Here is an 18,024-nt window from a genome sequence, read left to right on the forward strand (position 1 = left end):
GACTGATAAGAACGTTTTCAGCCTCACGTTTCAATAAACTCACGCACACTACCAAGCAAAGTTTCATGGTTGACCTTTCGCGTGTGTCTTCGAGTAATACTCAAATTGAAGACACACAAGGAAAATAATGTCCACGGGATCAGTTGTTTTGAACTAGTTTAATCAGCACAAATTCTAACTTGCCTAAGCTAGCTAGTCAACTGAAGTAAAGGCACACATGTGGTTCGACTACTACGGACTATTACATCTTTGAAATCGGATCTAATCAAAAATGGAAACGGCAAAAAAAGGTTTTCCTGAAATATTGTCGGTCGACATACCTACAGTTCTGTAAGGCGCAATCCTGTTTAAGACATGCTTTTCCCCTATTGCTGTACCAAAATCATAAAACACATTGTTCTCACGAAACGGTAGCTATTATCAGATTGACTAATATGACTAGAATGGTGGGAATCTCGTGTGATTGCTTTTATCACTAAGAAAAACAAACAAAAAGCTTAAAAATAAACGCAACTGTCAGTGTAAACAGCATCTGCAGACCTCCCAAGTCTCACGATTTTGTCCTGAGACTCACGGTTTTCACTTCAATCTCACGACGATAAACAGAAATCTCACGAAAAAACAGAGTAACAAGTCATTTGATTAGCGCCTGGTTTTAGGACTCTTTTAGTTATTTTTGTCCGTCAGTTGATCAATCTCCCGGTTTTTACTGAAATCTCCAGATTTTTTTTACCTTAATCTCTAGATTTCCAGTGCTTTGAGGTTGAGAAGTCTGCATCTGTTTTGTTTAAATCTGATGATCGCATTTTTCGGCATTTACTAAAAAAAAAGAAAATTTTGACATGGCGGGAAAAATATTGACATGGCGGGAAAAATATTGACATGGCGGGAAAATTCCGCGGCCTCAGAAAGCAAATACGCATGGAATGCACCTTGTCCCCTGTAGTATTATCTTGTGTCGTCATGACTACGTCATGACGTCACAAGACAAAAATGGCTATCCCTAATATCAAATCTGTCATAAATTCCATACCCTTACAAAGATTCACAAACCGAACCCAGACAGGAGACCATTAATCGTATTCGGCTGTGACAGCCCAACAGAACAATCTCATAATTTTTTGATTACCTCCTTCAGCCAATTGCCAAAACACAGAAATCATATCAAGGAATCACCATTGTATGTATTGAAAACATATGTTCCACCTATACAAACCTTCGATACCAACACCCTTCCTCAGGGATATACTTAAAGAAACTATTTCCAATTCAACGGAAAAACTGTCTTCAAACACATATTGGGCCAAAAATGGAAGTATCTTTTGCCAACACTCATCTTTTTGCCCACGCTCATTTGGAAAAGGTACACAGATAATGTCTTCTCTGTGGAACATAACAAAGAGGAAGTAAACGTCTTCACAGAGCTCGCAAATAACTATCGTTCGACCAAAAAAATCCCAGCTGAAATTTCAGATACAGAAATAACTTTCCTGGATACATGCGTATACAAGAGCGAAAGATTCAGGGGCCATTCAATTCTTGACGTGTCACCCTCCAGGTGTCTGGAAAGATTTCACAATAGGCGAAGCATTACGCCTTCTGAGAACCAAAAATTTCTTCAAAAGCTTCATTTGAAGAAAACTCAAGCGTAGATCACGTGACAGAGGTTACCCAGAGAACCTCTTAGTCAATACTCTCTAAGAAGTTAAATTTAGCCAAAGAATGTCGGCCCTACAGAATAAACAAAAAATAGGCAACAAAATTTTATAATGTTTGTAACAGAGTACCGCCCTTCAGTGCCTAATCTTAAAAACAATCTTATGAGCAAGTGGCATTTAATACAAAATCAGCCTTTACTTAGAGAGATCTTAAAGACCCTCCCCTATTTTCATAACAAAAGGGGAGGTCTTACTCTATTCACTGTTTTCACCGTTCCCATAATACACCTTGTTTACCCCCCCAAAAGTTTTGCATAAGCATTGTTTTCAATTTCTCTTGGGACGATTGTACGTCATTGTAAATCCCAAGAGAAATTGAAAACAATGCTGATGCTAAAATTTTGAGGGGTAAAGCGAATGGAGCAAAACTTTAAGGGTGACAAATGTATACCATCTTGACCAATAGGAGTCGTCATGATAGGCCGGTCAATTTTCTGAAACATCATTACAAACATTCCCAAGATGCCTTGTGCAGCACGCAATAATAATCATCTCAAAATAATCTCCCCTGACACTCAAGTACGTAATAGATTTTATATTTTAGGGGCTCAGAAAGTTAAAAATATACATAGTTTTAAAAGTAGATTGGTGTTCCCTTCTTCCCAACAATCTACCCAAGAGTTCCTTTGTTTCCTGAAAATAATTTTAAAATATCCCCTGTTTCCTGAAAATAAATGCTCCAGTTCCCTTGTTCCCTAAAACCCCTGGGAGGGGCTCAGGGGTGACCCCATTCGGCGGAATGAAGGAACGGCACCGGCGGCGAAATGGAGGAATGGCGGAATATTCTAAAACGAGGAATGACGGAATAGCCTAAAACGCGGAATGACGGAATATTCTAAAACGCGGAATTGTGAGGCATTAAACATGATTTAAAACAGAGACAACAACGGCAACAAAAACAAACAGACAAAAGGAAAATTATAACTGCTAACTTTCTCAGACGGCTCGATTTAAGGCTAAGAATGTCGCTAAGAATGATTCAGGTACTTTAACTTGTGGATGTTTGTTGCAGTGACAGAAAAACCAACTTGTTTACAGCGGCTGCTAGCCGTAGAAAACCAGTAAACAGTTAATATATCCCATAAACGAAGTGTTCTTTATATATCTTCTTAATCCTTCGAGAACGTCGATCTCGAGCCGGGATTTCGAGGTAGGATACTCGAGTGATCGAGTGAGGATTTCTTTAATTTACAGAGTTTTCGTCCCGCTTCAGACAATGAAACGTATAAAGCCGAAGTACGTTAACGAAGTCGTTAGAAAGATAATGAAAGGGCCTGAAATTTACTGAGTTCGTACTGAGAAATTAAAAAAGAATCAAAGGGCCCATTCATGATCATGTTTTCTTGTGTTTAATAAACTGAATGTTAACGGTGCTAAAGGGAAACAAGTAACAGTTAGAAATAGCAGGAAGGGGCAAGTTGGGGTTTCAAAGCGTCTGTTATCTTACTTAAGATACATTCAGTCACGATGAAGATCGGCGAGAAGAGTCTCTGCTGCATGAAAACGTTTAGAAGCAGGTGAGGTGCCTGTGGAGATGAAGGGGCTATGGCAGAAGCATTGCTACCTCTTCCACCACCGTGACCTTGTCCCATAATTCTCTTTTACCATTTCAGCTTTCATTAAATTACCTATTCCCATAAAGCCTGACGAAGTAATAACAAAAACTGTACCTACACAACATAAGATAAACCATTTGTTGGTGCACAATGTATTGAAGACACTCCTGTAATGTATCTGATCAAATGTCATGATCACGCCGAAATTGTAAAATTGCGACATAACTACGAAATACACTAAAATTGCTAATTAGTTAGCAACAAAAACATTGGCAGGAAATAATTCAAAAAAGCGAATGAAGAGTAAAGGTGAATTTCTTGGGAAAGTCAAACAAAGTAAGAACACGAGGCCGAGTGGAACGTGACTACCTGAGGTACGCGGTGTTGTATTACACTAGTAGGTGGTTCAGAATTTATGCGCTCCAAAGACATTGTATGGAGATAAATTAAATAACGCTTAACAAAATAAAATTTTACCTTCTAATCAATAAAATAAAGAAAATGTACTCACTTTGCTTGTTTTTTGTTGTCCTTTTGCGCTCTTGTTTTGCTTTATTTCGTCGTTTTAGGGGCTTTTGAGGTTTTTGTCAAACCCTTATTTTATGCCCACGGTCTATAACTTCCGTCCAGATTTGGTTGATTTAACTTTCTCATTCATTGCGTGCTCCGCAGCATGAACGAGCTAAAGGAATCTTTTACCATTTTACGGGCTTAAACAGGGCATGTAGTAATTCAAGGAACACCGGAACAGCCTGGAACACTCCGGAACACCCGGAACAGTGTCAAAAACCCAGAACACCCCGAAACACCTTCCAAAAAACCCGGAACACCCCGTAACAATCCCGTATCCTGAATACCCCCTAGAAAACCCGGAACACCCCAAAAATACTCAGCAAAAAAAGCAAGGCTTAATTTACATTTGTTTAGTTCTTCATGTAAACCGTTTTAATATACACAACAATCGCATAGCTATGGAGGTAACAGTTCAGTAGTGTTTTTTTACACAGGACATTGAAAAAAAAAATGAGACCCAGGTTTTTTATGTGCTCTAGAGTCCCCATCACCGATTCCCCCTTCAAAAAATGGAATCCTCCAATATGACATAAACTATAAAGCTGTCAAGTTGGTGAAGTCCACATTTCCTACATTCACCGATAAGGTGGACTTTTTTGGTCAGTTGGAGGATGCAGACGGATGCATTCCCCTCCCCCTACCCCCACCAGACCCACCCACTGCTTACAGCCCTGCCATTGAGAATAACAAATAACATCGGATTGAGCATATTTTATTTTCGTGTTTCCATTTATCCATTAAAACGGAAGACCTCCATGTGCCTTTTGCTTTTTGTATTCTCATTCATGCAAACTGAAAGCCATGACAGTTTCGTTCTAAAGCATAGGCCTAGTCACCGGAGGTCCTTTTCTCCATTCAACAGTGAATGTGGACTCAATGTGCTAACTGTGCAGCGAGGGAGTTGAAACAACAAGCCGGCCATATTGTTTCAAGTTTAATAGGCCGATTAGTGAGTTAATCTTCCCCCAGAGCAGTATTAAATCTAACATTTAGTTTAATTGTCTGTTTGCGCTAATCGGGCTTTGAGCAACGCAATCTGATCGCAGGTTAAAATTTAATCGCCAATTAGCATATTGGCGCTAATGGAGTCTTGAACAACAGGGCCCTGGGCCCAGTTGTTCAAAACTCCGATTGAGCTAAGATCAACTAACCCGTGATTAAGCCTAATCGCCGATTAAAATCACTAACACCGGGTTAGCTAAAATGAGATTTAGAAACCCTTATTTTCTCTTGCTAATCTGCGATTAAGTTTAAAGTACTTATTGTTACTTATTTTCGCGGGAACTTAATTTCGCGAAAATGGAACGGGAATATTTCGCGAGACTTAATTTTCGCGATTTGGCCAATAATACGTGATTAACATAAAAGATACAATAGAAATCGTTTAAAATTAATTTTGGCGGGACTGTAACAATAAGGTAGATTATTATAATGTATTTCTGCCAGATTACGTAATAAAATTGTGGGATTTTTTTTCAAAATGGCTTCCCCAGCGAAAAAATGACATCCACTCCAACATAAAAGTTTGTCAAGGGTGCAGAGGTTCACTTTAATCAACATTACGAACGATTTAATAGCAGTCCTCCTTTCGATTTTTGTGTCGCCCGAAAGGGGCGACGACGATACAGAGACCGTCAAACAGGGTTGCTCTGCACCCCCTCTCGGCAAAAGGATGTACACTACCATCTTCCCGGAACATGTTTTCAGAGAACCTTCGTTTATCCCGTCGGTCTGCCCCCCCCCCCCCCCCCCACGCATGGAAGGTCACAAAATACACCTCGAGCAAAAGTTTGGTGTCGATGCCATTGAGATTTAACTGCATTTGAGAGGGACCGCGATGGACGGCTAAGCGACCGTCTGCCCTCTGAGCGCATACCTACTGGCACTAAATCGTTTAAAAAAAATCCACACCTCGAGTGCACGTTTAAAATGATTTTTCGCATACTGGATGGCTTTATTGGGAAAAATGTGTTTATTTTTTTACCATAAACAGAAAAAATTCCCATTCAGTGAAGATGTGGCTCATCCGCACCAGTGAACTAAAACAAGGAACGACCAAGACAACAAAGAACCTCGAAACAATAAAGGGAAGGAAAACAATAGCTCCAAAACAACGAAAGATGTCAAAGGTTCTTACACCGATGTATACCCGAAGACGCTATTAGTTCGTTACTTGTTGTATCGATCCATACTCTTTATTTCGACTCCTTGATAGATTCCGAGAAATGACAATAGTATCCTAAGAGATAATTCCGTGATTCGATAGATATTCCGTACTACAGAGATAGACCAATGTTCACACTAGACTCCTTTCCGTTCTTTCTGATTCCTTCCTTGAGCACGTTTTTTAACTGTCAATCACGAGACTCGACTCAGACCTCGCAGGTCAAAATCGGGCTTAGTCCCTAGCTTATTTACAACACACTCCCCCCCTGATTGACGGAGTCAATCATAAGGCGAGACAAACTTTAACTATGACTCTTAAATTCAGTTCAGTGTTCAAATTGGTTCAGACAGTTCATGCAACAGTAACTGTTGGGATGTCTTCATCCCTGACCATCTGAATGTTCCATCCGCTGTTTGGCTGTACAGCTTCCGCATTAGCTGTGACTTCGTCAAGTTCATTAACTTCAAGAGGGTAGAGCTTCTGAATCGGACGTTTCAGAAGAGTCTTGTTGAGAGAATTGTCCACTGTCACCACTTCTGCTGCGCGTGCGACGTTGTCTCGTCCCCGCAATAGTTTCTCTACTTTCCCCAGTCTCCACTGCTGTCTAGGTTTCTTGTCTGCATAGATGTGAACAATGTCTCCTACTTGAATGGCTCTTCTCGGCTCTCCTCCCTTAAGTTTCTGGTACTCACGGATCCCAGTCAGATATTCTTCCTTCCATCGGTTTCTGAAGTGGGCGAGGAGATTGTTCAAATATCTTTCTCGCCTGGCCAACGTGTTCATAGGTGCAGTGACAACAGGGGACTGGTCTAACAGTCGACGGCCAATCACAAGATGAGAAGGAGTGAGAGGACCTTCTGATAACTCATCGTAGACATAGGTTAAGGGCCTGGAATTTAAAACTCCTTCAGTTTCAATCAAGACTGTTTCCAGTTCTTCATAACTCAACTTTGCGTTTCCAAGCACTTTCTTGAGACACCGCTTTACTAGTTTGACGCAGATTTCAAAGAAACCTCCCCACCAACTGGCTGTGGGCACATTGAATTTCCAGTCAATGTTCAGATTAAGAACAAACTTCTTCACTTTTCCATCCTTGAAGGTTTTCCCATTGTCTGAAATGAACAAGTTCGGTAATCCTCTTCTAAAGAAGAATCGCTTAAGCACTCTTAAGAACGAGGAAGCGGTGAGGTCTGGAACAAGTTCAACGTGAATAGCTCTTGTACTGGCACACGTGAAAAGAGCAATGTAACATTTGAACATCTCTCCTTTGGACTCGTAGATATCCTTTACATACAGGGGACCAGCAAAGTCCACTCCAACTTTGGAAAATGCCAGATCATCCGAAACTCGAAATGAAGGTAGAGGTGGAGCGGGTGGAGTACTGTAGGCTCTTCCTAGGATCTTCTTGCATGTGACACACTTCGAGAGTACATCCTTGACCGCTTGACGACCTTTGATAATCCAGAATTGGGCTCGGATTTCAGTAAGAGTTTCTCTAACACCATTGTGTTTCACGTTCCCATGAGCTTGCATTATCACCAACTTTGTGAAGTGCTGTTTCCTTGGTAACAGGATAGGAAATTTAGCTGAATACGGTAATGAAGAATTCTGGATCCTTCCCTTGCACCGTAGAACTCCTTGTTCATCCTTGAAGACTGCTAATTGTTCCCATGTAGAACTAGACTTCTCCCTTTCTTCAAGTTTAGTTTGGACCTCTTTGTACCAGAGATGCTTAGCTGCATTCATGTCCTCCATGCTGATATCATGTGTTTCTGTCTTCTTTCTGAGCCTTTGGAGGAATTTCAACACAAGAGCGGACACTCTGAGAAGTTTGCTGAGACTGCTAAATCTTTCTGGTTGAATAACTTCTGAGATGCTCTGAGAACTTTGCACTGATACTGTCATAACTCTTGAGATTTCAGATGAACTTTCTTTCTTTAATTCACTTAGAGCTTCTTCTGGGACTGCTGTTCCACTTGCTGGACAGTTGGGTAAGCTTGGCCAGTCAAACTCTTCCTCCTTTAGAAATGGTTTAGGCGTTGCTGATATTGTTGCTTCCTCTTTCTTGATCAGCTCCGTTAACTCTTGACTGTTTGATGCCCACTTCCTCATGTTAAAGCCTCCTTCTCCGAAGCGCAACTTCAATTTCCGGTAAAGTTCAAAGCTGTCCTTTACCGTGTCCTTCCCAGACGCAAAATCATCAACATACAAGGCTCTGACAACAGTGTCTACAAAACTTGGATCAATGTTCTCATACTTTGATAAGTGATTCCTTAGTGTCACATTCAGAATGAATGGAGAGCATACAAGGCCGAACACAAGCCGTGTGAATCTCAGTGTGATCACTTCCGGATTTGAAGAGTTGATGTCATCTATCCACAAGAACCTCAACAAATCTCTCTCCTCAGGATTAATTTCAATGTTCAGGAAAGCCTTCTCCAAATCTCCGATCAGAGCTACTTTGTGTAAACGGAATCTCACCAAGATATCAAAAATCAATGGAGTTAAGGCAGGGCCTGGCAGGAGACAATCATTCAAACTTGTTTCGGTTCGAGACTTTGCACTAGCATCATAGACTACTCGCAGTTTGGTTGTGTTTCTATCTTCTTTCACCACTTCTTTGTGAGGAATGTAATGAACAGTTCCAGGAAGGCATTGTTCTTCATGTCTCTTGTCAATCATTTCAACTACACCTGAGCTCAATTGTTCCTTGATTACAGTGTCATACTGCTGTAAGATGTCTGGCTTAGCTTTCAATCTCTTCAAGGAAGATGCGAGACGGTTTTGTGCCAACAAGTAGTTATCTGGAATAACAGGATGTTCTTCCTTAAATGGGAGAAACACTTCATAGCGGACCCCGTTAAACTTCACCTTGGTCAGATAATCTCCAAGAAATTCTTCTTCTTCTTTAACTCCAAGAGTGTCATAGTCCCAGAACTTGCTCAGTTCATTTTTGAGGGAATCATTCTTTGAGACAAAATCTTCCTCGACCACCATACACTCCGTCTTCATTACATGTGACATGTTAACACTTGAGGGACTTTGGCATGAATTTGCGACATTTACAGAACCACTCAACACATACCCCAATCTTGTGCGAATTGCAACAGGGTCATGAATCTCCCCCCGTACCACATGGTTTTGAACGACTGACCAGTAATAATCTGCTCCAATTAATATGTCCACTTCAAGTTCCTCATCCCCTTGTGAATAATCAGCTAGAGGTAAACCTTGCAGATGTGGGTAACACTGCTGTGCAACTTCAATCGTTTGGTTTGCAATAGGGCCACAAATCAAATCAACTTCATAGGCATTAACAAACACTGTCAAATTGTCTTGACATTCCAATGCAAACTGAACAACGTCACATTTCTTCAATGATGCTTCACTGTTTCCAAACGTTTTAATTAGGACTGTTTCAGTTGCAATCGGCGATAGGCCTAATTTGCTCCTTAATCGCGTGTTTATGTAAGACTTCTGAGAACAAGAATCGAGCAGGATTCTCACATTACAGGAACTTTCTCCATTAGGATTTCTGACAATCGCTCTAGCCGTTTGCAACAAAACACAGTTGTTCTTAACATCTTGAGTGAAATACAAATTTGTACTCACAGTTTGTTCCTGATTGTTGCCTCTCGCTTGTCCGGCTGGAGAAGGTTGACCTGGATATTCTTGGACGTTGCACAATGCTAAATGATGTTTCCCGCCACAACGGTAACATCGAGCCTGACAATCACGACTCAAATGACCACTCCTCAGACAACCAAAACATTTCCCTTTTCGACGGAGAATTTTCTTTCTTGCTTCGGGGTCGGTTACAACAGCACATCTGGTTGTAGGATGTGGTCCATTACAGAAAGTACACCACGTATCCTTGTTTAGCGGCGGTCCTTCGTTGCTTGAAAATAGAGTTGACGATGTGGGGGGTCTTCTGTTTTGACCAGGACGAAATCCAAGTCCAAACCCATGTTTTTCCTTTGACCTTTCTTGTTCGGTCACCGGTCCCAAAGCACACCTCTCGCGAATTCGTAATTCTTCTGTGAACGACTTCATGATAGTATCAAGGTCCCATTCATTGGATGCCTCTCGACTCAGGATAAGACGTAATTCTTGCGGAATCTTTCCCATAATTACAGGCGTCAAGAATGTTCCATATGTTTCGGTTGGAACGCCGATGATTCCTTGAAGGCTTCTAACTGCCGCCTCTGTTCTGTCCAAAAGTTGCCGCAATTGCTTTAGATCGTTTCCATCGTTTACTTTTGAAAGTTGCATCAACAATTCGATATGCTTCGAAATGATGACTTGTTTGCTTCCGAAGCGCTTGTTCAACAACTCAACCGCATGGCTGTAATTCGAGCTTGTCAGCGTTAATCCAGAAATTGTTTGAGCTGCGGGACCTTCTAGAAGTGATTTCAGATACTGAAACTTGTCCACATCATTCAAGCTGGTGTTTTTGTCAATGGCCGATTCAAACGATTCCCAGAAGGGATGCCAATAGATAGGATTGCCGGAAAATTTCTTCAACTCGAGTTTAGGCAGCTTTGCATGAGTCGCAATGTTTGTTGACCCGCTTGAATGTGTCCCTGACGTTTGAAGGCTTGAATTATTAGACGATTGCGAATCCAAAATCGCTCCTTGCCCTTCCTGACTTTTTCCCTCGTTTGTTTTCGCATCAATAGCTGTTTCTAGGTCGACTATACAGGCTTGAATTGCACTTTGGAAGTCACAACTTTCACTCACGGTTTCTTCGATCTTCGAGTCGTCTACCAAATCGACAATTTTGTTATCCAATGTCTTTAGCTCCGAAAATTTATCCTGTAACGTACAACGCAGGGATTTGAACTTCTTCAGAGCATTAGGCTCTTCCGGCTTGTCTATTTGATCTTTTGCTTCGTGAATGGTTTTCCTGACGAACACGCGGTGACTTTCACGAACCTTTACCTTCTTCTTCAATTTCTTCTTCAGTTCCGACATTGTTCGAAGCTTGTTTTCACAGTTCCTTTCCTGTCCCGGTTCTTCTCCCGGGTCTCGGCACCAGAATGTTGTATCGATCCATACTCTTTATTTCGACTCCTTGATAGATTCCGAGAAATGACAATAGTATCCTAAGAGATAATTCCGTGATTCGATAGATATTCCGTACTACAGAGATAGACCAATGTTCACACTAGACTCCTTTCCGTTCTTTCTGATTCCTTCCTTGAGCACGTTTTTTAACTGTCAATCACGAGACTCGACTCAGACCTCGCAGGTCAAAATCGGGCTTAGTCCCTAGCTTATTTACAACATTACTCCTTACAAAATCACTTCTTGTCGGCTGTCTACCCGGGGGGGGGGGGGGGTACTCTCCCTATAATGGCCTATACGGGGAGGCTCCGCCTGAAAGGGGTACCTTTTTCAGGCTTCAGGTATATCAAAGGGTAGGAATTCACAAGTTTAGGTATACGAAAGGGTATGGAAATCTGTCATTTAGGCTTTTAAAAGGGCCTTTAATTAAAATATTTCGAACAGTTGCAATTTATGGCTGATTTTTTTTTTATTTATTAAGCGCTACATGAAAATGACAAGAAAACGTCGTGTTCTAAGTCTATGCCAGGTCTTTTAGGTATATAAAATGGGTACCTTTTTTCAGTAAAAGGTATACGAAATGGGTTCAATTGCTGTCAAAATGGTTTTTAAAAGGTTAAGGGTTAGAACTCGGGGCGTAGCTCCCCGCATAAAACCTTCACCGTATAAAACCTATTAAGAATTGGTTCACGCTAAGCGTGCGTATATCGAGCTATGGATGCACGCTTATGCTCAGGTGTGTGTGGTGGCGGGCGGAGGGGAATGAATCCGTCCGCATCCCTCGACGGTCCAAAAAAGTTAACTTAAATTTTTGGAGCTTTACCATAAAAGTTCTACGTGTTGGACAACAGGTAAATACTGTAATGTTAGGCTAGCGCCTTAGGGTACCCCCCTAGAGAACTATTTAGTCACGTGACACGTTGATGGTGCAATACCATGTGCTCAGTTGTAGATTCGAGTTGTTGTGATTAAACAAAGTTATAACGCTGAGTTTATCGGAGAATTTATGGCGTTACATTGGTGGCAGCGGTGAAGAAAACCCGAACATTACGGTAACCTGTAGTCGATGGAACTATTTGGATGGTTTGTGCGACCGAATTTTGTCGATTTGTGAGGTTCTGCCTCGAGATTTTGCTGTTGTGTTTACTTGTGTGGTTTCGTCCATTTTCAATGGCGGAAAACTCAATTGTGGGTTCAGGAGTCAAAGGTATGAGTTGTTCAACGCCAGTTAACCCTTTTAAATCTGGAAACCCGTTTACACCTACGTCCGATTTATCTTTGGATCGATCAGTAAATTTAGAAAGCTCAAGTCGCCGAGTCCACTCTGCAAACCCGTTCGCATCAGAGAACCAGTTGTTTAATTCAGGTACTTACTCTTCAAATCCGTTCGCGTCGTCAGAGAGCGAACCGAGTAATAACTCAGCTGATTTGTTTACAAATCGCCGAAAGTTTAGCAAACCTGTAAAGAATCCCGCAGATTATGATGGTACTCAGTCGCTACGAGATTATTTAAAGCACTTTGAGCGTTGTTCTGTTGTAAATGGTTGGAACGAAGATGAAGCTGCTGTATTCCTGGCCGCAAGTCTTCGCGGCGAAGCTCAAAAGGTGCTCAATGGCATGTCTGATAGCGATTGTAGAAATTACGCGAAGATTGTTGACAAGCTGGAACTTCGGTTCGGTGTTGAAAAACAACGCGAGTTGCACCAGGCACGTCTGCACAACCGTCGCCAGCAGGAAAACGAAAGTGTTCAAGCTCTTGCTGCAGATATTCGGAGTATGTCCAGTCTAGCTTACCAGGATTTGTCTCCTGATACCCAAGAGCGATTTGCCGTTCAGCATTTTATTGACGCTATCAAAGATCAAGATGACAGGCTTAGACTACGGAGGGATAAACCAAAAACTATGGACGAAGCCCTGACACTGGCCTGTGAACTGGAAGCATTTCGTCTTTTGGATGGTGATTGGCGAGGAAGCTCTTCAAAGGTTCGCTCAGTGGATGAAGTTGGAAAGGAGCCTGATTTGTTGAGAGCCCAGTTGGACATGTTACGATCTGACATTCAAATGCAACAACAGCGTCAGGAAACACAGCAAGTTGCTCTCCAAGAATTAGTCCAGCAGATTCAGCAACTTTCCCAGACTATGACCCTGAACACCTCTGGAAGCCCAATGGTCAATGCTGGGATTGCAAAGAATTTGGCCATTACCGTCGTAACTGCCCAAAAAGCAAGTCACAAGATAGAGTCAGTGCAGACTCGGGAAACGCGAGCAGGGTGTCACCCAAGGGCCCGGGGGATGCCTGAATAGGAATGATGTTGGCCCTACACTTGGACATGATGTGAACAATGCTGTTCCCATGAAAAGGTCACAAGTTAATAATAAATTGCGAGGTCTTTATCTGCCAGGCTTCATTGGAGGAACTCGTGTGATGTGGTTGATAGACACTGGTGCTGTTTGTTCCATTTTGTCATTCAAGATTTTTGATTCCTTACCTGACAGTGTCAAGTTCAGTTTGAGTTCAGTTCATTCTGCTATTACCCTAGCTGATGGTCAGCAAGCCAAAACACATGGTGTGGGACATGTTGTAGTGCATCTGGGTACTAAAGAGTTTCAAATGTGTGTAATTGTGGCTGACATTGAGGATGAGGGTATTCTGGGAATGGATTTCCTGTCGCAAGTTGATTCACAGATTGACATTGTTAAAAACCAGGTTTCAATTAATGGAGAAGTGTTTGACTGTTCTGATTTCAAGAACCAACCTCTCAGTTCCAGATGTATGGTGCGAAGGTCAACAATTATTGAACCTCACAATGAAGTGGTTGTCCCAGTCACCGTTCACAAGCGCTCTGCGACCTTAAATCCAAAGGCGTCTCAATTAGGCATGACATTGTTAGAGCCTTGCCTCAGCTCACACTTGCAACAAAAGGGCCTTTATGTTGCAAGGACTCTGGTGGATGTGAGAGAGGACAGAGTGGTCCCTTTGCGTGTGTTCAATGTTTCTGATGAAGTTTACAACTTGGCTGCTGAGACTGTGGTAGCCCTGGCTACGCCGGTTATGGATGTCACCCTACTGGAGCTTACTGAAGAGAATCGTGAGACTGTTGTGAGCCAAGCTAGAGTAGTCAACAAGCATGAATCACAGGAAACATTTGAAAGGACTTTACCAGAGACCTTACAGGAACTTCTTGAAAGGAGTACTGAGAACTTGACTAACAGTGAAACTGAGAGACTACAGGAGTTGTTGTACAATTACCAACATGTGTTCTCTCTCTCAGATGGGGATTTGGGCACCACACATCTGGCACAGCACAGAATTGAAACAGGCAATGTGCCCCCAATCCGACAACAGCCTCGACGCACCTCTCCTTGGAAACATGATGAAATCGAACGACAAGTTGCTGACTTTCTGCAGAAAGGGAAGGTGAAAGAATCGTCAAGTCCTTGGTCTTCTCCGGTTGTGCTGGTCAGTAAAAAGGATGGTAGCCAAAGGCTGTGCGTCGACTACCGCCAATTAAATGCAGCAACTGTAAAGGATGCCTTTCCTTTGCCACGAGTTGACGATTCACTCGCTGCTTTAAGCGGCTCAAGATGGTTCTCCACACTAGATCTTGCTTCTGGCTACTGGCAAGTGGCCATAGATGCGAACACACAGGAAAAGGCAGCATTTGTTATTCCAAGCGGGTTGTATGAGTGGAATGTCATGCCAGTTGGACTGTGCAATGCACCAAGTACATTTGATGGAACTTGTGTTGAAGGGCCTTCATTGGAAGATCTGCTTGATTTACCTTGATGATGTGATTGTTATGGGACGCACGTTTGAAGAAGAGTTAGAGCGGTTGAAGCAGGTGTTTGAGCGACTAGCGTGTGCAGGACTTAAGCTTAAGCCGAAGAAGTGTTTCCTCTTTCAGAAAAGGGTATCGTACCTTGGACATGTGGTCACAGAAGAAGGCATTACTGCAGACCCTGGAAAGGTGGAACAAGTTCGTACATGGCCCATTCCAGAGAACAGCACAGAGGTCAAAAGTTTCCTTGGACTCGCCTCGTATTACCGCGGTTCATCCCTAATTTTGCAGCCGTAGCTCAACCACTGCATAGGCTAACAGAAGCTAAGACAGAGTTTGTTTGGACAGGGCAATGTCAGCTGGCCTTCGACAGCCTAAAAGGTTTACTTACGTCCGGTAGAGTCCTGGCCTATCCGACCAGAGAGGGGAAGTTTGTGTTAGACACCGACGCATCGGACCATGGAATTGGTGCAGTGTTATCACAGCTTCAGGACGGGGTGGAGAAACCTATTGCGTTTGCGAGCCGGACATTGTCTAAGTCTGAAAGGAACTATTGTGTGACTCGTCGTGAGCTATTGGCAATTGTTGAGTTTGTAAAGCAACATCGGCATTACTTACAGGGTGCAAGATTCTGCGTAAGAACTGACCATGCCCCTTTGCGTTCCGTCATTAGGGCAAAAGACCCTGAAGGACAACTGGCACGTTGGATTGAATTCTTAAGTACTTTTGACTTTGAGATCCAATATCGATCAGGACAGCAACACCAGAATGCTGATGCGCTCTCCCGTCGACCTTGTGATGACCGTTGGAAGTGGTGTGTAGGTTGGAAGTCACAGAAGCAAGTGACTTTTGTTCATGTGGGTGTCCAGACTGAGGTGCATGCCCCAAACCAGGACAATGAACAACCTGCGAACTGTGAAGGTCCTGTTGGTGATCGTTGTGGGACTGTAAAGTTAGAACCAACGTGGACTTCCACCTTTTTGAGGGAGCAGCAGGAAGCAGATTCTGATCTCAAGGTCATTATTGGATGGAAGAAAGCCAGTGAAAGGAAACCACTGTGGGAGGATGTGTCACCTCAGAGTCGTGCGGTAAAGGCCTTGTGGGCACAATGAGACAGGCTGCTCTTCAGAAATGGTGTACTTTGTCGGAAATGGGAAAGTGACGCAGGAGATCAGACGACTGACCAGGTTGTTCTTCCGGAGAGTCTCCGACAGACTGCTTTCGAAGCTCAGTCGCGTTACAATACGGACTTGTCGGCGACATTTGTCAAACCATTCGGTTGTGGAGCGTTTAAAAAGTAAAATTAAAAATACTAAATTATTCTAGGGAATGGAAATGTATTAACGCTCAGCAACTACTTTATCTATCCTTGCTCATATTGCTCTTTAAAATAAACAAAATTCCCCGAAAAAGGAAAGAGAAACTGCCTGAGAAGTTTGATCACGGTGAATGCAAAATCATGCCGATGTCCCTGAATGGAATTGTGAATTCACGGACAGCTTAGCTTCTGTCATATTGGAGGATTCCATTTTTGGAGGGGGAAATCGGTCATGGGGACTCCAAAGCGCATAAAAAACCTAGGTTTCATTATTTTCAATGTCCTGTGTAAAAAAACACTACTGAACTGTTACCTCCATTGCTATGCGATTGTTGTGTTTATTAAAACGGTAATTAACAATTATTAAAAACAATAACATGAAGCACTAAACAAGTGTTAATTAACGCCTTGCTGAGTATTTTGGCTGTTCCGGGTTTTCTAGGGGTATTCAGGGTTTTTTCTAAGTTAATCCGTGGTATTTCGGGTTCTTGACACTGTTCCGGGCGTTCCAGAGTGTTCCGGGCTTTTCCAGTGTTCCGTGTTCCGGTGTTCTGGTGTTCCTGGAATTACTACACTTAAGGTATGTACTAAAACCAGGAACACCACGGAACACCGGAACACCCTGGAGAGGCCCTGTTAGGGTAAATCCCGACAAGCGACACGGAGTTTAAACAGCGACATGGAAGAAATAATGGCGACGAACGAGAAGACTTTTATTGAAATAGCGACAGCAGCGAAGGAAAGAATTAAATAAGAGCACTACGGCGAATCTCTCGGTTTCTTAAATGTTCGACGGCGAACCTGATGTAGTCACAAATCCCCTGCGTCATCAGCACGCTGGGCATGCTTTTAGGTCCCGTAGATTTAACGGGCAAGTACAAACAGTCAAAAATTTTCTTTGCTTGTCCTACTCACTGGTATTTCGCTATAAAGGGTACAAGGTGACAGATCTTTATTCGTTTTGGCTGTGGCTGATCAAGAAGCTATAAATTCAATAAAAAAGTTGAAAGGAACAAACTTAGGCTAAACTAATGTGGGTTTGCATTAGAGCGGGAGAGCGGGAATGTTGCTGTTATAATCACTGAGCTGGCAACCAGCAAACGTACTTCATCCTGATAAAGCATAGCAAAGTATAAGCTTAAGGAAATACGACAAATAAGCCCAGATGTCATTTCAGCCGAGCGAGATCAAGCCCACCTTTAAAAAATTGACAGTGAACGCCTGAAACAACGGACAGCAGTCCAAAAATAATCGCCCGTCGAGGTCGAGAAATCGGTGGAGAAATGTTTTGCGATCGAGAATTTTTGATCAGTTGAGAACACGTCGTTTTTTAATTAATCTGTCAAACAATTAAATTATATTCATTTTAACAGCTCTCTTAAAATGCACGAAAAACTTCTGCTCTGTGTACTTAGTTCAGAGTCACGTCGATTTTTATTAGGTCAAAAAATTTAAAACAACTTTTCTTACTGCGATATTAAAGTGCCCGAAAAACTACTGCTTAGAGTCAACTCGGTTTTTAATTGGTCGAAAAATTTAAAACACCTTAAGTTTTTAATGCGAAATTTAAAGTACGAATAAAGAAAAAATTGCAAGGCCGATTCAACGGTTTGGGACTGTATTGAAATTCCAATATTTCGGAAGGCACGGCCTTCCTTCTTCAGGGTCTTAGGCCGTGCCTTCCGAAATATTGGAATTTCAATACAGTCCCAAACCGTTGAATCGGCCTTGCAATTTTTTCTTTATTCGTTATTTAGTTATAGCTGATTAGATCCTCTACAGTGAGAGGATCCGGTACTTCTATTTTGCCACGGTGGTCCTTGCAAATTCACGTTAGTTTTCAGAA

The 18,024-nt window shown here is 42.3% G+C and overlaps 1 protein-coding gene across 1 annotated transcript; it reads right to left on the reverse strand.

The window, feature by feature from the left end:
- Positions 1-6,365: 6,365 nt before the first annotated feature.
- On the reverse strand, positions 6,366-10,988 carry LOC144648276 (uncharacterized). The gene is made up of 2 exons (XM_078507891.1): positions 9,047-10,988; positions 6,366-8,995 (listed from the first exon to the last, which is right to left on the reverse strand). The coding sequence occupies exons 1-2, from the start codon at positions 10,986-10,988 to the stop codon at positions 6,366-6,368; spliced, it is 4,572 nt and encodes a 1,523-aa protein (XP_078364017.1).
- Between the last annotated feature and the right edge of the window lie 7,036 nt (positions 10,989-18,024).

This window comes from Oculina patagonica, chromosome 4, assembly GCF_052425735.1.
Source record: "Oculina patagonica isolate OP01 chromosome 4, crgOcupat, whole genome shotgun sequence".
NCBI classification, from domain to species: Eukaryota; Metazoa; Cnidaria; class Anthozoa; order Scleractinia; family Oculinidae; genus Oculina; species Oculina patagonica.